This window comes from Panthera tigris, chromosome F2 (genome assembly GCF_018350195.1).
Source record: "Panthera tigris isolate Pti1 chromosome F2, P.tigris_Pti1_mat1.1, whole genome shotgun sequence".
NCBI lineage: Eukaryota > Metazoa > Chordata > Mammalia > Carnivora > Felidae > Panthera > Panthera tigris.
In genome coordinates, this window is record NC_056676.1 from 64,533,325 (window position 1) to 64,554,405 (window position 21,081).

A 21,081-nucleotide genomic window follows, 5' to 3' on the forward strand; every position below is an offset into this window, starting at 1 on the left:
GATGAACTGCATTGTATTTGTTTGTCCAAATAATACAGATAATTTTTTTCCACTTTCCATTGTACTCAGCCTGAGAAAACACTGCCAGAAACCCCAAAGGTTATTAATCTCTGATACCCATGTTTTGTCCAGTGCTGATGCCTAGTGTTTTCTTTCAAGGACTAGCATTCCCATTTTTTTTTAAATCTTATGAAAAATTGCACTTTTCTACCCCTTTGGCCTTGATTTTCTGATTTTCCTTTTATTTTGTACACCTAAGTACGTATTTCTACTTCCAAAGTGTGACAGGTATATTGGCCTTTTCTAAAAGAAATGAAAAGAAGTTAAAATATTGAAAGTTTAAATATTTTTCACAGAAAGAAACTATTCCATTTTAAAAGGTAGAGAGAGAGAGAGAAATATTTTATTCTTTCTATCATGAACAACATCAGTCAACCAAGCTTCACATTTTGGGTAGATTTTTTTTTTTTAAGTATGAATTTTTTCAGAACCTATTTTAATAATAATAAAAAAGAACAGGTGTATTTTGGCAGAGAAGTAAAATATAGAATATGCAAAATTTGCTTTAAAAATTGGCATACAAAATTTTAAAACACAGTACAGTTATATAAAAATACAGCACAGCCAACGGCCTTTAAAATTTCCTTTGGCATTTCATTTGGTAGAGTTAAACAGAAAATCCTTTCTAAAAAAAAAAAAAAAAATTAGCTATCAACACAGTCCATAAGTTAGGTTGTATACGTTGAAAGAACTTTTCCTTGAGTTTCCAAAATCCTTTTCTTCCATGATAACCCACATAAAGCATGGCTAGTGAGGTATATAGGGCAAACACTGTTAGGCGGATGTACAGTAAGGAAAAAGTGCATAAACAAAGAATGTTTCCCATTTTCATAGAAATAACAGGTTAAACTCTGAGTTTCTTCTCATTGATGTCTTGTTTTACTTTGGCAGAATCAAAATAAACCCATAGAAATGTCTTTGTTCAAGTCCCAGCAGCAGTGATATGTCTCCTTTGATGGCACTATCTGATGCCACAAGAGGAACTAAGGTTTTGTGTGTGTCTGCGTGTGTGACTGCAAACGTCAAACAACGTGAGATCATACATCGAGCACCATGTCATACTGTTGTCCCTTCTTCCTCCTGCCACATTTATTGATGAGAACCACATACAGCGTCAAAAGCATGACCCAATAGCATGCATAGAGCAACGTTCCAACAATTAGAACGGTCTGTTTGGATTCTGAGAATGGCTTCTTAGATTCCTTATAAATGGTGAAAATCACACCACCCAGGAGGATTGTAAACCAAACTGATACTGGAATGAGTCCTATGAAATTAACAACAATGGTTTTCCTTCCAGATGTGCCCCACCCAGCTTTGTTTATCGTGGCAATCGCAAACATCTTGGCGGGAAGTAAACTTGACATGTATAACACTGAGTAGAGGGACATGAAGACCATGACAATATTTCCTCTAAGGCAGCTGGCAAAGGATGACTTTATGAGACCTACTAACTGGACAGTTAACAAGAAGAGGAGGATGTTCCAAATTTTTCCCCTGTAGAAGAGCTGGATTACTGTGGCAATGAGGAAGAAAGGGAAGAATCCAGTGATAACTGCCTCATAGGTCATCCACAAGTGATGTTTATGAAACCACATCGCATTGTACAGCCACTCTCGGAAGTATGACTTACTCCAACGGGTCTGCTGGTTTAACCATCTCAGATATTCTATAGGTGTCTCCGTAAGGCACTTGGATCGAGCTGTGTATTTTGTTGCATAGCCCAGACTCAGCACTCGGTTCGTTAGATGCCGATCGTCACCAAAACTACATTGGCTGCCCATAAATTCCTGATTGTACCAGTCTTCCACAAATTCATGCAGCAAGGAGTTTCTGTACATTCCCAGAGGCCCACTGATGCACTGGACACACCCAAAATAAGACTGGCAGGCCCTTTCTATGTTAAAAGCCATCCAGTATCTCACACTGCTGAGGAAGGAGATCCAGGAATCATACTTGTTTAAAATCTGCAAGAAGGAAAAAAAAAAAAAAAAAAGAATAAAGGTAAGCCTTAGCTAAAATACCAACAAAATCTGTGCTGTTGTGAGGTTACTGCCTAGCGCGAAGTGTGTTATTTGATCCTCCTATGAAGCATCCTTCTTCATTTTGACACAGTTATCTTTTATTTTCTCTGATCCTATGTTACTAGATTAGTCTGATCAATTGTGTCCATGCATTGGGACTCCTTGATGAGCAATAGTTTTTCTACTTCATGACTCTCTCCTCTTTTTGCTGCTTTTTGTCCTTCTTGTTGTTATGCTATAATATTTTTAGGCTTTAGTTCTCGGATCCTAAAGTTTCCCACTCTTTCCTACCATCTAAGATTTGAAGGTTTTTAAGTCCTCTTCTCTCCTGTTCTGGTTAATTTCCAACTCATTCAATTCTATTAATTTTCCTTCTCCTTCCTTCTCTCTTTTACACAATGCCAGTGATAAATTGTTTGTTCTGGCCTTTCCCCAAAACTTAAATCCTGAAATAATGCTCTATGCAAAAGCTACTGAAAATTAGCAGCTTTTTCTTGGCAATATTTCTAAATTCTTTCTTTCATCTCAGTTTTGTTCAGTTCTCATCTAGATTTTGCATGCTTCCTCTTTTATCACCAGGCTGTTTCTTTGTCTGTTCCAGGCATTGTCTTTGCCTTCAGTGTCACCATCCATGTGTAAAATGGGTTATACAGCAACGCAGAACCCAAATTGTAAAGTCAAGTTTCCACGTGCTTCTCACCTTTTGCCAAAATCTGATCACGTGTTTGCAAAGCACTCATTTTTTTTAAGTTTATTTATTTATTTTGAGACAGAGAGAGTGCAAGTGGGGGAGGGGCAGAGAGAGAGGGAAAGAGAGAATCCTAAGCAGGCTCCCCGCTGTCAGCACAGAGTCCGAAGTGGGGCTTGTACTCATGAGACTGTGAGATCATGACCTGAGCGGAAACCAAGAATTGGACGCTTAACCGGCTGAGCCACGTAGGAGCCCCTACAAAGCACTCATTTTAATCTTCACATATTTTCACATATTCACATATATATTCATTTCCAATCCCACATATTCCAAGTAGCCTTCATTAATATTTGTTTACCTGTTCCTCCACTTATAGCAAATACTGGGAAATAAAGAGAATTACCAGGGGGACACCTGGGTGGCTCAGTTGATTAAGCAGCCGACTCTTGATTCCGGCTCATGATTGGAGTCTACTTAAGATTCTCCCTCTCTGTTTCTCTCCCTCTGCCCCTCCTCCCTCTCAAAACAAAAAAAAAATAGTGGGAAATAAATCTAATCAGAAAATCCACTTATTAATTATTCCTTTGCCTTTCTTACCAGTATAAATTTGACTCGCTTCTTCTCTTTTCTTTCTTTGTATTCCAATTTGGATTTTTAATCAAGCATATATTGACCAGCTTTTAAATACATAGGTATAAAATATAGAATCCATCATCTGCCCTTCTTCCTTTTTTTTTTTTTTTTTTTTTTACCTTCACAGCTAAATGAACTCTAACATCAGATTTTACCAGAACATTAAGTTATGGTTCAAGAAGATACGGTAGAAATCATTACACATTTAAATTAAATATATATCACTTATCAGCCACAGCAAACAAGGGTTACATTCCAGGGTTAAACAAAGAAATCCTAATTCTTTTTTTCAATTTAGGAAAGGAAAGAGGCAATAAAGTGGGTCAAGGCACATACTAATGTGTCTCTAGCACCAAAAGCCACATCTGGCAGACAGTTTGGTGTGTAATAAATACGTGTTCAATGAATCAACGAGTAAGAGTATAACTAAAAGCGACTCATGCCAAAAGTGAAGGCTTACACACCTGGACGTCTCCCCCGACACCTCCGACCATAGGGTCTTCTTCTAAAACTTTTACCATTTCCACAGATGACGCAGGGTCAAGCATGGTGTCTGAATCACAAACCTGTGAAGAAAAAGGTACAAAATGAGTTAAAGGAAGAAGTAGGAGTGTAGTCAATACAGTCAAAATTGGGCATATATATTATGTCTTCAGCCTTATTTATTGCAAGGGATGGCCGTTCGTTATGTCACAATCGATACAAAGAACGAGCTCAGTATTGAAGTAAATGGCATTGCTGGCTAGAACAGCTGAAGTGACGTGCTAGGTAGGTCTTGTAGGCTAACCAGCTCATCTTGGTTTACCATGGATGTTCCTCATCATGGCAGTGAAAGTCTTATCTCCCAGGTGACATCCCAGTTTTCCAGGATTTAGTAGACATCTGGGTTGGTCACCATATATGGGTTTTGTTTTTGTTTTTTTTTTCCTTTAGGCAACTTATCCCTCAGGTCTGAATGATGGTCATAAAATCCTAAGAGTGTATTGAAAGGGAGGCATGTTTAACAGCGACTTTCCTCCCTATCTTCATATGGTAACTAGAAGACAGGAAAGCCATTCTCCTCCATTCGGTCGTATAGTTCTGAAGCAAGTTGCCCATAAGAGCAGGACTTAGCAACTGACACAGCATCAGAAAGGGAGGTAGCATATCCGCAGACCACCTTTTTATCCAAAAGCATCAAGTATTCATCCAGCCCTTTGTACATAAAAGCAAATGTAAATTATCTGAAGTCATTCTAGACCTGCTAATAGTTGTTCTTAAAAACAATCTTCAGGGGGGTTGCCTGGGTGGCTCAGTTGGTTAAGCGACAGACTTCAGCTCGGGTCATGATCTCGCAGTCTGTGGGTTCAAGCCCCACGTTGGGCTCTGTGCTGGCAGCTCAGAGCCTGAAGCCTGCTTTGGATTCTGTGTCTCCCTCTCTCTCTGCCCCTCCCCTGCTCATGCTCTGTGTCTCTCTGTCTCTCAATAATAAATAAATGTTAAAAAAAAAATTAAAACAAACAAACAAACAATCTTCAGGGGCGCCTGGGTGGTTCAGTTGGTTAAGCGTCCGTCTTCGGTTCAGGTCATGATCTCGTGGTTCATGAGTTTGAGCCCCGCATCGGGCTCTGTGCTGACAGCTCGGAGCTCAAAGCCTGGAGCCTGCTTCAGATTCTGTGTCTCCCTCTCTCTCTCTGTTCCTCCCCTGTTCGTACTCTCTCTCTCTCTCTCAAAAATAAATAAAGATCAAAAAAAATTTTTTTAAATCTTTATATGGGTCCAAAAAAGCAATTCTGAAACCAAACCAAATTATGACTTCAAGAAAATTATTGGGATTAGTCTATATTAGTGAACCTCTGACGAACATTCCTGTTGGAGGCCCAAGGGGGCTGGGTTACAAATACTTTTCTTTCCAGCCTGATTTCTGAGCCAACTGGAAAATGAAACAGAAGAATAAGGGAGATGAGAAACCAAAATATCCCTGGTATCATCGTAAAGCTGATACAGAGCACAGGGCTTATACCCTGTGGAATAGCAGCCTTCCTAATTACATTTCCCAGTATTAGACAGACTTATCAAGTCCAAACAGCACCTAAGTGCGGGCAGCCTCCTCTTACAGATAAAGTGCATGCCCTTCTAAAGGTCTGGCCGATGCCAGCTCCTTGGTGGCCACCCACTCCCAGAAGGAATGGGTAAGAAGGAGCCAGCTTCCCTTCTCCTGGACTCGCCAATCAGATTAAATCACTTCTCTTAGGGAGGGAGGAGTGAGACAGCTGAGAAATGCTACCACCTTTCCCGCAGGTAGGCTATACCTGTGGATAGAGCTTCTTCCACATGATCAAAGAAAACCAGAAATAAGAGAAGTGCCCCCACCTTCCCATCCCTGATTAATACCAATAAGACATGGTATTCCTTTCTGCGGACTACAGCAAAGCCTAGTAGATAAAAATGGATCAGGTTGACATGTAATGAACCAGTTTCACAACCCCATCCAAACAATAAATAATTAGTAGAGACTGGAGTGTTATCAGCAATTCCATTATTTTTCCATCAAGTCTGACTCACCAGAATGGATTTAATCAATATTTAGCCTATTTATTTACACCAAAAGTAATTATCTTTACAGTTCTCCATACTACTTTATTAAAATAGTAGGGATTTCATATACCAGTTTGGAATGGAAAAAAAAATTTAGAAAATAATTTGTAGAAGCATAAAGTCTTGAGTTAAAGGGGATTCTCTCTCTCTCCCTCTCTCTCCCTCTCTCTCTATCATGAGTCCCTGATATAATTAAGGAATTTCAACATTTTAAAAAATGTGTCTCAGCTTTACTGACAGCTATTTTTTTCTGAAAAAAGTATAAATTTTTTTCAAAAATATATATATTATATATTAATGAATAACGTTGGTAAAATAGCGATTTAAATGCATGATTGAAACTTATATGGGGTGCCTGGGAGGCTCAGCCGCTTAAGCGTCCGACTTTGGTTCAGGTCATGACCTTGCAGTTCGTGAGTTTGAGCCCATGTCGGGCTCTGTGCTGACAGCTCAGAGCCTGGAGCCTGCTTCTGATTCTGTCTCTCTCTCTCTCTCTCTGCCCCTCCCCACCTCGAGAACACGTGCATGCATGCACGCGCCCGATCTCTCTCTCTCTCTCTCTCTCTCTCTCTCTCTCAAAAAATAAACATTAAAAAAATCTTATAAATTAAGAAGTATATAGGGTATTCAGTTATAATCTCTCTGTATTTAGGTAATCATAGTAATTTTAGGGTTAACATCTGAATTTCTTATTTTACTCTAGTTATTTAGGACCATTCATTTTCTCAATAAAACCATTTATTTTGTTTCGTTTTGTTTTGTTTTTTAGTATTCTCTTTTGGTCCGGCATGATCTCACTTTATCTAGGCAAGAGCTGGGCATTAGTTTTTCAATGTAGAAAGTAGGATTTTACTAATACTTGGGTTTGGACGCAAGCCTCAGAAGCAGCCTAAACAAATTTCAGCCAAAGTGACGTTTTTGCCTCTCTGAGTGCCTGGTCTACCACTAGCTTGTACATGGATGGCTGCAAGCCTGTCCCGCCTGTAATACGGGTAGAAGGGTGGGGGCAAGAGTTCGACCCAACCTTTAGCTCCAGCATCCTGAGCTTATGGCCACACCCACCTCTACTGACTCAGGCTGGGAAAGGTAAAACCAGAAAGCTAAAATAAGACTAAAAACAACAGGAAGGGGCAATCTAGAATTAATGCGCAAGTCACTCCGCCTGCTTGTGAGCAGGGGCGAGCCAAGGGAACCGCCCCTTTGAAATGACCTTGAACCACACTTCTGAGGCTCTGAATGTTTAAATTGGTCCTGCCCCTCCCACTTTCCAACTGCAAAGAGCCAGCAGTTCTCCGAGAGAGACTGTTCTGGTGGGTTTAACTGTGTCAGAAGGGAAAGCTCCCAGAAATCTCCTGGGAAGGGGTTTGCAGTGGCAGGATCAAAGAGCTTTAAAGAAGTTCGATTTCTGTTAGGTGCTTCAGGAGCACATAAATGAAGCGTGGAACACTACAGAGGAGCCGAGCATGGCCCGGAGCAAGGAGGACACGCAAGGTGAAGCGTTCCATATTAAAAAGAGGAGAAAGGAAAAAAAGAGGTCCAACTTCTGGATGCTATTTGGTGACAGAATGCCAGCTAGAAAGCCATCACTTATGACAGTCAGTATGTATGTTCATCGACCTAATAGTTTGTATTTATTAGTATATCAAGAGTGTAACTTTAGTCCCTCTGAAAATCCGTAGAGTGGGAACAGGCTTTCTAGTTGTCTCCCCACCAATTAATAATAAGTATGTGATTTCATAAATGTTGGCTATTTAGCTCTAGGCTAGAAACGGTGGAGGACAAACACCAGTTGACGCAGAGCTTGACCTCACCTGGGGACAAACTACAGGCCATGATGTGCACACAGGAAACAATTAGAGAACAAATCAAAACACCTCACTGTCCACACTGAATGTCTCAACTGTAATTTGTTTAAACCACATCATCACTAGTCATAGGATTTCTCACTAGGAGTTATGGAAATGAAGCAAAGTTTTCACTAAAACGAGTGGGAAAGTGTCAAGGCGAAAAGACATATTTGGGAGGAACCAGCCACCTCAGTCTTAACCACAGAATCCAACTAAAGTGCATAAGATCATCGTCCCTCCGTCTTCATCCTTCCCCAGTGCAGTCAAGAAGGAACACCCTCCCCTTTCCTTCCTATCTAAACCAGGGTTGATGGGATGCCTCGGTGGCTCAGTTGGTTAAGAATCCTACTTCCTACTCGCACTCAGGTCACAATCTCACGACTGACTTGTGAGTTCGAGCCCTGTGTCAGGCTTGGTGCTGACAGCTGGGAGCCTGGAGCCTGTTTCAGATTCTGTGTCTCCCTCTCTTTCTGCCCTTCCTCTGCTCTCTCTGTCTCTTTCTCTCTCTCAAAAATAAATAAAACATTTTTAAAAATTAAAAAAATAAATAAATAAGCCAGGGGTTGACGATCTTAGGTCTTCAAGCCAAGTCTAGACTGCCACCTGTTTTGTTAGGGCCTGTGGGCTAAAAATGGCTTTTACCTTTTAAAATAATTGAAAAAATTAAAAAATAGTATTTTGTGGCACATGGAAGTTCTATGAAATTCAAATCCCAGTGTCCATAAATAAAGTTGTATTGGAACTCAAGCATATTCATTTTCATGTCATCTATGGCTGTTTTCACACTAAAACAGCAAAGTTGAATAGTTGTAATAGAGACCATATGGCCTGCAAAACCTAATATTTACTATCAGACCTTTTACAAGCAGAGTTTGCCAACCGTGGGACTAAAGTAATTGGTTGCAGGGGGAGGGTTCTCTTTCATAAATTTTTTTTAAGTTGAGATTAAATACATTCTAAGCCCAATCTTAATTCTAGTGGATTAAAAAAAAAATCCTGGGGCGCCTGGGTGGCTCAGTCGGTTAAGTGTCCGACTTCGGCTCAGGTCATGATCTCACGGCTCGTGAGTTCGAGCCCCGCGTCGGGCTCTGTGCTGACAGCTCAGAGCCTGGAGCCCGTTTCAGATTCTGTGTCTCCCTCTCTCTCTGCCCCTCCCCTCTACATGCTCTGTCTCTCTCTGTCTCAAAAATAAACAAACGTTTAATAAAATAAAAAAAAAATCCCCAATGCCTCCATCGTCATGTGTTATAAAGAACAGTAACTGCATAAAAAGTGTGAAACATTAATAAAGTAGTTTTTTTTTTCCTTTTGTCAAGTTGTGCCTATTATAAGGATAAATGCCCTCAGAATCAAGAAGCGTCAATTAAGTCTTGGGTCCTGTTTCTCACTACTTCTGTGACCTTTAACAAGCCACTTACCATCATCATGGTACTGGAGTGAGACACTGCATATCAAAGTACCTTGTAAATTTACAAAGGACTGTAGAGAAGTGTATTATTAGTTTAAGGTAATAAGCTTTACACTTTTATACTCTCTAAGTAAACCCATAACCTCAGGGATTATGACAATCCTTAACACAAAGAGATGGCTCAGTAAAGAATCTCTAAAATGACCATGGGAACTGATTACATATCAAGGATGTCTTATCCCAATGAACAAATTCAAATGTGTCTGCAACTATCTATAATCCAGTTACAAACGATTAGTGTATAGTTTATTACGTAAGTTATTAGACTATAAATTCATTCCAATTTATCTCACTGATCTTAATCTACCTCACTATAATTTAAACAAAAATCTCCTTTAGAAATAGTGTTACCTGGCACCTGGGTGGCTCAGTCGGTTCAGCGTCTGACTCCTGATTTTGGCTCAAGTCATGATCTCACTTTTGGTAGGTCTGAGCCCTACATCGGGCTCCATGCTGACAGTACGGAGCCTGCTTGGGATTCTCTTTTTTCTCTCTGCCCCTCCCTTGCTCATGCTCTCTCTCAAAAATAATAGAACTTAAAAAAAATAAATAGAACTGAAAGAAAGAAGAAAGAAAGAAATTAAGAAAGAAAGAAAGAAATTAAGAAAGAAAGAAAGAAAGAAATTAAGAAAGAAAAGAAAGAAAGAAAGAAAGAAAGAAAGAAAGAAAGAAAGAAAGAAAGAAACATTGTTACCTATTCTACCAAATGCTGTTCAAATTCTAAGACCCAAGTCTAAAATGTCAAGTCTCCATGTTTCACTTTTTTGAACGTGTTTCCTTTCAGACTGCCTGGTGGATCTCCCCACCCCCAACTTGAGCCCCATACCACTTCAAAGGGCACTGAGAGCTACACAGATTAAGAGGAAATCTTAATTACTCTGGCTGCCTTCAATGAGGAAACAGGTTGAAAATAAATCAGGACCCCTTCTGTTGCTACTGCTTTTATCCTTTGCCTGCTTGCAAGGCTTGACCCTTCATCTTAACCTTGACCCAGTGAGACTATTTTTTTCTATAGTGTGTGGAATTTACTCTTGGTCATGACCCTGCTACCAGCTTTCCTGACACAGCTTTACCACAAAGTAAATGGAAAGTCTCCCTCACTCTCCTTTCCCTGGGGACATTTATCTAGTGAAAAGGGGTAGGCCAGAACAACAACAACAAAATTTACAAATAGTTATTTACTAGCAAACACAAGATGATGCCAGTTTCCTTGAACTCTTAACAGTATAATACCAGAGTAAACACACTATTGAAAGAAGAGAAAGCACCATGCAAATATTGGAACTAAACAGATCTGTCTCAATCCACCATTCACCAAGTTTATATAAACTTGGACTAGCTTGTTGACTGTAGTGTCCTTACCTCACTTTCCTAAGCCTCCACCTCTCAGGTGAAAACTATGGATAATCACATCCACCTGAAGTTTGTTATATTGGTAATTTAGTTCGATCACGTATGTAAAGCACTTAATATTGGCTAACTCATAGTAAATGCTCAATAAAAGGAAGACATAAAGTGACGAACCAAAACCAGAAGTGACAAACCAAACACAGAGCCACCCACTAAGGACACTAATCCAATGAGAGAAGGGGTCCTTCGTACAATCACTGTAAATAAGTGATGACTCACCGGGAGAGCAGGGAACCAATCCCTACCTAGTCCAATACCCAATAAACTTAAGTTCAGCAAACTCAATTCTGAGCAGGCAATGTAAAAGTCCTTACACTGGGTTGTTTACTAGAGAAAATTAAAAAATTAGAGAGCAGTTTGCAGCCGATTATGATTCCTTTATAGCCTTGAATGTACCTTTGGGGAAAGTACATTCTATTGTGGGAAAATTCATCCTATATAGCAAAGGGTAGACCCTGGACCCATTAAAACTTAAAAAAATGTTTGTTGCATCTTGACTTCATATCTCATTGACATTGAACCTAATGCATGTGATACTATTTAAAATGGGAACATATTCTTTGGTTTCGGAAGTACATAAATGTAGAAGACAGAATTTTATTTTTCAAATCTCAACTTGAAAACTGAATTATCTGCTGAAAAGAAGTACATAATTTGGGTGGAACCACATACATGCAGGAGATAGGGGAGACCAAAAAATTAGGATGGAAAATAACCTTCACAAAAATAGGATATTGCACACAATTTAAAATTTCTCATATAACCAACAAGGTCACTCAAAAGCTTATGATGGATGGTAATTAATTTTATCATAACCAACTTCTAGGACTTTATCAATATTGCATCATACTTTCAATTTTTAAAAATCTTGATTTTCTATTTACTTGGATTTGGGGTAAATGGAATTTACAAGTAAGTCTATAGCTAAATTTACCAGCCTCAGATTCAGTGGCAAATACAAAATCATAAAATTAAAGAATTTTAGAGTTAAAAACACACTTTGAAATTTAGCAGTAAAACCATTCCAGAAAAAAAAATACCCTCAATGAAAAAATCATCATTCTTTTATGAGAAGGAGGCAGGATAAGGAAGATTACCCTCTCCTACACCAATTGAGTTTATGACAAAGGATCTCAAATCCATCCAGTGGAAAGCCTCTGTATCATAGACATCTAAGCAATTTGGCCCTTCTCTGTTGCTCTTTTTTAAAAGAATTAGGAAGATATATACCTTCCTTGGGAGAATGAATTACCCAAGTTGTTGTAAAATACTTACTGACTTTGGTCAACCTAGAATCTATTCAAAACATTAAGGTTAAAAAAGGAGTCATTTGGTCATTCTCTTTTCTTTTTAGGAAGGCTTAAACATGAGTGAAAGTCATAGAAGGTGTAAAACAAAGGTGACAAGACAGCTGGGAACGTGGGAAACCAAATGTTGTCACCTCTAAGGCTGAAGCCAAGAAACACCCTTATTCCAAATGGCTGGAATTCTCATTCTAAAGAAGGGAATCAGGAAGTCCCATAATGGTAGCATTTAACTCAGGGCTTACATTCAAGAGCCCAAATTGGGGAGAAAGGGCGTACTAAAAATCAAAGTGAGGGATGTCTGGCTGGTTCAGTCGGTGGAGTGTGTGACTCTTGATCTCAGGGTTGTGAGTTCGAGCCCCATGTTGCCTGTAGAGATTACTTGAAAATAAAATCTTAAAAAACTAAACCAAATGAAAGTGAAAAATATGATAGTAACTGTTAAAAATGTCAGAGAAATTAAAACTGTACTGAAAAACAAACAAAAAAACAAAAACAAAAAAAAAACTGTACTGAGTTAGAGTTCCGAGCTGGGAATGATCTCGGAGATCATCTGTTCTACCAGCTGAGGCCCATAGCAAGAAAACAACAGATTCAAGTCTGGAATTCAGATGTCCCATTCCTATTTCACTGTGCTCCAATCTTATCCTCTAAAATGAATGATATAAAAAGACATAGAACATTCTCAACATTGGCCCTCAGAATAGTTCAGGCTTCCCATACAATACGGGAACCAAGCAAATACTACATACATACTTGTCAATTCTCATGATTCAGGGTAGTTATGTTCCACGAAGTTTCCATGAACACTGATGTAGAGAACACCAAAAAAAAAAAAAATGGCTTCTAGCAGAAATATAAGGTTAGGTTCCTCTGAGGCTCTGGTCACATCTTTGTCTACTGATCAATACCTAATAAATACCTAATAAATCAATACCTAATAAATCAATACCTAATAAATAACTGTGTTATTTGTGTTCCCATTTAAATACATCTTACTATATGTATTTGAATCATTAACAGTGAATTTAGGGCCAAAGGTACTGTACCTGATGCCTGAACAAAGCCCACCTAAGAAATACATTTTCTCCATAAGGCAATCATAGCTTTGTGCTCAGGAACACTAGACAGCAAGCACTTCAGCACTACACTTGGGGGGGCATTTTAAACAGCTACATCACCAACAAAAAGCACAACAATGTGAAAAACATAATACTAACTAAATACATTATGAAGAAGTTACTTGTTTACAGTATAAAAGCTGAAAAAGGCAGAGCACAGTCTTCTTTGACCTCAGTTGGGAACATGAACATCAGGTGAATCAAATTTCTTGCTGTTCTGCACGTCTCAAAATGATCACAAAAGCGCAGCCAAGTACTGATTTGGGGTTACAACTACATTTTAATGAGTAGGGTAATTTACAAATACAGACTCCATGAATAACAAGGGTCAACTCTACTATTTTGAATAATTTAGTCTTCCTTTTCTCCTGCTAAAAGGGTCATGGAGGGGCGCCTGGGTGGCTCAGTCCGTTAAGCGTTCGACTCCTGATTCTGAGATAGCGCCCCGCATTGGGCTCTGTACAGACAGCGCGAAGGCTGCTTGGGTTTCCCCTCCCCCGCATGCATGCGCTCTCGCGCTCTCTCTCTCTCTCTCTCTCTCTCTCTCTCTCGCGCGCGCGCGCGCGCGCTCTCTCTCTCTCTCTCTCTCCCTCTCTCAAATAAATAAATAAACTTAAAAAAAAAGACGAAGTGAAGCGAACCAGCCAGTGCAAAGATTCAGCCACATCTGAGAAAAACAATCATCGGCGCCATCTCTGCCCAGCTAAGCAGTGTCTTCAGCCAGGGTAGCAAGGATGTGAGCAGACGGTCCTATTTCTGCCCCAGCCCCCATTCTCTCTTGTGTATGAGCACCTAAACTTCACTTCCTTCCTTCTGTAGCCAATCTGCTCTCCACATTCAGTCACTTGTAATGCTTAGTAGCCAACATCCTTGAACCTCTCTCCTTGGTCTTTCTGTGGCTTCTGCTTTGCAACTCTCAGACCCTGGGTCAGTCAGAATGGATGGTGAGTTTCAAAACCCTAGAGGAGAAAGCAGGAAAAGACCTCTCTGACCTCAGCCGTAGCAATCTCTTACTCGACACATCCCCAAAGGCAAGGGGATGCCTTGCCTAAAAGCAAAAATGAATTACTGGGACCTTATGAAGATAAAAAGCTTCTGCACAGCAAAGGAAACAACCAACAAAACTAAAAGGCAACCAACGGAATAGGAAAAGATATTTGCAAATGACATATCGGACAAAGGGCCAGTATCCAAAATCTATAAAGAGCTCACCAACTCCACACCCGAAAAACAACCCATTGAAGAAATGGGCAGAAAACATGAATAGACACTTCTCTAAAGAAGACATCTGGATGGCCAACAGGCACATGAAAAGATGCTCAACGTCGCTCCTCATCAGGGAAATACAAATCAAAACCACACTCAGATATCACCTCACGCCAGTCAGAGTGGCCAAAATGAACAAATCAGGAGACTATATATAGATGCTGGAGAGGATGTGGAGAAACGGGAACCCTCTTGCACTGTTGGTGGGATTGCAAATTGGTGCAGCCGCTCTGGAAAGCAGTGTGGAGGTTCCTCAGAAAATTAAAAATAGACCTACCCTATGACCCAGCAATAGCACTGCTAGGAATTTACCCAAGGGATACAGGAGGACTGATGCATAGGGGCACTTGTACCCCAATGTTTATAGCAGCGCTCTCAACAATAGCCAAATTATGGGAAGAGCCTAAATGTCCATCAACTGATGAATGGATAAAGAAATTGTGGTTTAGATACACAATGGAGTACTACCTGGCAATGAGAAAGAACGAAATATGGCCCTTTGTAGCAGCGTGAATGGAACTGGAGAGTGTGATGCTAAGTGAAATAAGCCATACAGAGAAAGACAGATACCATATGTTTTCACTCTTATGTGGATCCTGAGAAACTTAACAGAAACCCATGGGGTAGGGGAAGGAAAAAAAAAAAGAGGTTAGAGTGGGAGAGAGCCAAAGCATAAGAGACTATTAAAAACTGAGAACAAACTGAGGGTTGATGGGGGGTGGGAGGGAGGGGAGGGTGGGTGATGGGTATTGAGGAGGGCACCTTTTGGGATGAGCACTGGGTGTTGTTTGGAAACCAATTTGACAATAAATTTCATATATTGAAAAATAAAATAAAATAAAATAGTAAAAAAAAAGAAAGAATGGATGGTGAGAATGTACTGGTTTGACTGTTATAATGTTTCCACTTTTATAGAACACACATGGCTAAAAATTGGGGATTTTGATGAGGAATGGCAGGATGAAATCACCTGATTTCAGAATGCCAAATGGTTTTCTACTCTTGTGTCAGTCCCCTTGAACATTTGGAATGGATAGAGAATTCTAGCAGGATTTAGGGCCCAGTTAACAACTGATGCTCAGGTTAGTCTATTTGGAGGCCTCAGCCTGATGGAAGGAAAGTTCTCAAGCCTGATTAGGGTTCTAGCAAGGAGCCCATGCTAACATTCCATAGCTTGTATTATTTTGTCCTGGTCAGGCACAATGTCAAGTTGTCAAGGATACAAACAAAGTTCAACACAGGAATGATGGAAGAAGAGGCTTTGGGAGGAACAGGCTTAAAAAAAAAAAGAGAGAAGAAAAAAGAAAACCCACACAATGACATCTTGATTAGAAACGACAAATGTAGCAATTGTTTTAACTAGAATTAAAGGCAAAATATCAAAACATGTTTCTTCATTTTAGGCTTCAGTCTTCAAACCCTCTGTAAATTCCCCAGCCATCCCATCACTTCCTTTAAAAGGATCATTTCATCCTCTATCTGGGCCTGAAGTTACACTATGAAAATACATAAAAATGTCCTGAGTTAACTAAAAGTACCTCGATTGTGAACATTCTAGAAATTAGGAGAAACTTGGGAGTGAAACTCTATCAACTCCCTAGAAGAGATTAATATGCAGATTGGTACCAACTGAGTGGAAAAAACAATGCCTCAAAACTCCTCAGATAGTAACCAGAATTAACCCCGTGGTAATCTCAAACCCTTTGTGAGACTGGCTTATTCTCTCCATGAAACTGAGGCTTGGAAAGGTGGTCCTGCTCCAGGCGGGTCATCCAGCTGACTCTGAAGCCGGTGCCCATTCTCCCCCAATCACACAGAGCATGCCATCCCACTGGGCATGACCTTGTGACAATCAGGGACCCTAAAGTATATGATGGGTCTTCTGAAAAGTCGGATTTCACTGATTAGAGATTGGGAGAGTGTCCCAATGGATTCTCTTAAACTGCAAACATTTCTCCCTTCTCCGTATCATCATGGCCAAAATTTAACTGAAGTATCTGCAAGAAAATTGCAGTTAGAAAACGCACAGGGACCCTACTAACATTCTAAAGAAAGCTTCAGTGAGAACTAGGAGGGGAGAAATCCTGGAGCAAGCAGAGCAGTCAGGGAATTAATGACAGACACAGCCTGTCTCATTTTCATGCAAGCAAACACCATCACAAACGCTTTCAAAGGTCAAGTGCAGTGAGTGAGGTAATGCTGTTTGGGGAGTGAAATAAACATTACTTCGATTTTGCTCTGGGAAGGGTTTTTGTGTGTGTTTGTTTTTCTCCCTTTTTCATTTTCCTTCTCCTTCTGTCTCCCAGCTTTGAATGCCTTACCCTTTAAAAATCAAAATTGTTCTCACCACCCCCATTTTGCCCAGTCTCCGTGAAAAACGTTTTATAGCCATCCCTTGAGCCTGCAGATTTTCTCAAGACCCTTCTGCTCGGCAGACACTATTTTCGTACAAGGTCTGGGGATTTTAAGACTGTGGAAAATGACGTTGGATTTGACTTGGCAGAACCAAGGGGGCAGAGAAGGTAAGGGAGGGGGAGAGAAGGAAGGAAGGGTCTCCTGTTCAAAATAATCTCAATTTCCAACCAATAACACTGCGTAAGTTCAGCATTTTCGTAGATAGTCTTTAACAGTTTCACAAGATTTTTTTTTTTCCTCGCTTTCAAAATGTGCTTTCAACAGTCACGCGGTTTTCAAATGAACTGAAAGGAGTACTGTGTTCAGAGGGACAAGGATGGGCTATAGCATATGCCTGGAGAGACACAAAAGCTGCTTTATTTAAATGTATGTTTGCCCTGGCAGGAATTCGGAAACCTACCTGTACATAATCCACACTTCGTCCCAGTGCTCTGAAGGCCGTGTACATGACTTCTCTTTTTCCACCCCATTTTTGCATGATGCAAATACTCTTGTTGGACAAGACCAACTGGGTGACATGCTGCGAGCTTTCCTTATGCGACTCATCCGTCTCACCAGGACCTTTCTCATGGAAGTTGTTCTTCCAGATATAAGTGGCTGATTTGTCCCTGCCCATGACTTCACTAAAGATGTCCATCATGTAAAGGTCATCTTCCGAGTTCCCATCTATGACCATGACAACTTTAATCCCAGGGTAGGTTAGCCTTTTCACAGATTGCAAACATTTTCGTAAGTAGTCTGGATCTTCTTGATACGCGGCGATGCAAAGAGCAACGGTTTTGTTCAATTTAATGGGCGTTTCTAAGGATTTTTTCATTTTTCGGTGCTCCAAAAAGGCAAACAGGCTTTGGATGATGAGGTGTGACGCTAAAAAGGCACCATACAGTCCAAAAGAGAAATAGTAATTATCTGTTTGGATAAACTGGTAGCCAACAATGTAAGCAGCTGTGATTCCAAGGAGGAGGGAGACTCCAAAAAGTGTGGTTCCAATTATTCTCAGGATACAGAGAAACCTCTCACAATGCATCTGTAATATAATCAAATGATACTCTTGGTTAACCACTCTTGTCCCATACTTGTTACACACATGGTTTCACGGGGAGTGTTGGACTAGAAGCACTCAGGAGCTCCAACCTCAGTTTCTCACTTAACTAGCTAAGTGACTTTCTGCACCTCAGTTTGCTCATTTGCACAACAGGGATACGGAAGTCCTTCTGGTAGACCTCAGAGTGCCGTTTCAAGGATCAAATGAGATGACGGTGGCGAGGCTCTACCGAAAAGCACAATGTGTTAGGGGAGCCTGGGCGGCTCAGTCGGTTAAGTGTCCAATTTCGGCTCAGGCCATGATCTCACGGTTCGTGAGTTCAAGCCCCACATCTGGCTCTCTGCTGTCAGCGCAGAGCCTGCTTTGGAGCCTCTGTCTCCCTCTCTCTGTGCCCCTCCCCGAATTGCTCGGGCAAACACACGCACACTCTCTCAAAACTAAACCTTTAAAAAATAATAATAAAATAAGTTAAGGAAGAAAGAGCATCACGCTTCATTTCAACAGGTAAATTTCCCATCCTTTTAAAGCCGTAATACAAAAAAACTTAAAAAGAAGAAAGTAATCAAAAAATAAAAAGATGCTTCTAAGCTGAAAAACAAAAAGCTGTGATACATTAGACCTGAAACACATCTCAGCTCTTAATAACAGCCAGTTTTGTACTCCTCCCTATGGTCTGTGTATCTTCTGAATAAGGTTTTGAACAACCAGAGTAGAGAAGAACTATATATTTTTTTGTATTTCCTAAAGTATCTCCAAGGCTGAACATAGAAGAGGTACCTGGTAGACTTTTGTTAGTTTGTTTTTCTTTCCAGCCCAACTTTTCCTGGACCCAACTCCAGCGTGTCAGGGAAAGGAGGTTCCTCACCCAACAAACAGTTCTCCAGACAACAGTGGGTGTCCCACAATTTAACTCAATTCTGACACCATCCCTAATAGCATCAGACTCCACAGGTTAAGGGTTCAGTCCCACAAGACTGCCACTCATCTCCCCAACTTCAGACACCAGTCCCAAGCCCAGGTTGTTACCTGTACTTCTAACCAACTGGCTCTAAATCAGAGGTTCCCAAGACCTGCCCACACTGGGTTTGGTTAGTTTGCTAGAGTGGCTCACAGAACTCAGGAAACCTGCTTACCCGCTCGATTACTGGTTTATTATAAAAGGACATTACTCAGAAGCAGCCAGCTGAAAGGGGGGTATGGAAAGGGCACAAACTTCCATGTCTCTCCAAGAGCACCACTCTCCCCAAGTCTCCGTGTGTTTTAAAATTTGGAGTTGACCTCACCCTAACTAAGACAACCCGAGGTAATGCAGAACAGCCTGGAGACCAGGATTCTAGCTTGTGGACGTTATTTTCTTTTGTTGAATGGAGATAATAATATTTGCCAGGGACCCTTCACAGAGCTGCGGTGAGGAGCCAAATCAAAGTGTTTCTGAGAGGGTTTTAAAAAGCCAAGGGGCGCCTGGGTGGCGCAGTCGGTTAAGCGTCCGACTTCAGCCAGGTCACGATCTCGCGGTCCGTGAGTTCGAGCCCCGCGTCAGGCTCTGGGCTGATGGCTCGGAGCCTGGAGCCTGTTTCCGATTCTGTGTCTCCCTCTCTCTCTGCCCCTCCCCCGTTCATGCTCTGTCTCTCTCTCTGTCCCCAAAATAAATAAAAAACGTTGAAAAAAAAATTAAAAAAAAAAAAAGCCAAAACACAATCCAGTTTAAAGTATCGACATTCCACTATATGCTAACTCACTTGGATTTAAATAAAATAAAAAATAGACAAAGTATCAGCTAACAAGGAAGCTAAAACAACCAAACACAGATGTGCTCCCCTTCCAGCACTTCTACAGGACATCACAGTATGTAACCTGGGAGGCTGATAAAGGGAACCCCAACACCAATGGAAAGTTCACGGTGCCGGGGAACAGTTCCAGTGAGAGGCCAGAGAGCACAGCATCCCTTGTTAATTAAGACAGCTGACAGGATGCTGAAAACTCCCACCGGGCACCTTAACGAATGCCTAAAGGTGCTGGGAGCACCAGACTTGGAACTCGTCGTTTCCAAGACGTGAGTCATTCTCACAAGAGTGAAAAATTTCAAGGGGACTGCAACGCTCAGCCAGGGAGAAGCCGAAGTGTGTGCTTCGCTTGGGTTCAAGATCGCCATAGCCAGCAAAAGTACTGCCTGCCGTTCTTTTCCATTATTCACATTTTCCTTGCTTTTATCAGCACACGTGGACAAAGAGAGTGTTTGCGTAGCATCTGTTGGCCACAGCTGGAGGGGGAACACCCTCTGACATCATAGGAGTCTACAGAATGTCCCTTTGAAGCCTGGGAAAAGTTGCCAGTACACTGCAGCAGCCTGGTTAAAACTGAACCTGTCTACTTCTGAGATGTATCGTATTATTGCCCGGTAAGACACATGCAGCATATGTCAGTACAGGCCAAAGGGCAAAAGGCACATTTTCAGAGCCAACTTTACGGAGGGAATACATTGATCTCAAGGAGTGACACACAGTGTGTGTTTCTTTATCATCTCCCCTGGGCAATTGCATAGATATGGGCACCATATGTGTGAGACTTTCTGAGACAATCCTCAATTCAGATACTCTGCTTCATAAGCAAACTCTCCTCAGACATATGGCTTCATTGTTCAATTGGAAAATACGGTAGTTCCGTCCTGGAGCATAAGAGTTTACTGCTAAAGAGAGAGACGACTTAGGAATCTACCTTCCGTAAGTATGTAAAACATAGAAGTTGGATTTTATTTTAATTATTTTTTTGCCCACATCAAACTTCAATTGATTTTTAAGCTGCTATTTGATTGGATACCAATTATTCACCAGTACCAGTCTTCACAGAATTCTAAGCCAAATCAAGCGTAAAGAATAGATTGATGCACCCTAATGTAAGTTCCACAAAGTCAACAGATTTTTCTAAACCTACTTTTGCTAATGTGCCCCAAGGACATAAAACCCTGCCTGGCTTACTGGTGGTATTCAGTAAATATTTGCTGAATGAATTCATGTAACTTGATGCATCAGCATCGTCATTGACCTCGTTGTTATATCTGCTAACGTTTATTCACCATTCATTAGGTTCCAGGCAGTGGGCTAAGTATTGTCTGTCTTATTGAATGGCATGATCCCATTTAATCCTAACTACTTTAGGTGATAAATGTATTCTTAATCTCATGTTACAAATAACATACACATAGGATGAGGAAACCAAGACT

General features: G+C 40.7%; 1 protein-coding gene across 1 annotated transcript; it reads right to left on the reverse strand.

Moving 5' to 3' along the window:
• Positions 1–633: 633 nt before the first annotated feature.
• On the reverse strand, positions 634–17,843 carry HAS2 (hyaluronan synthase 2). Its single transcript, XM_007075592.2, has 3 exons — positions 17,217–17,843; positions 3,873–3,974; positions 634–2,027 (listed from the first exon to the last, which is right to left on the reverse strand). Exons 1-3 carry the CDS (start codon positions 17,841–17,843, stop codon positions 1,098–1,100), a joined length of 1,659 nt encoding a protein of 552 aa, XP_007075654.1. The 3' UTR covers positions 634–1,097.
• Positions 17,844–21,081: the final 3,238 nt, after the last annotated feature.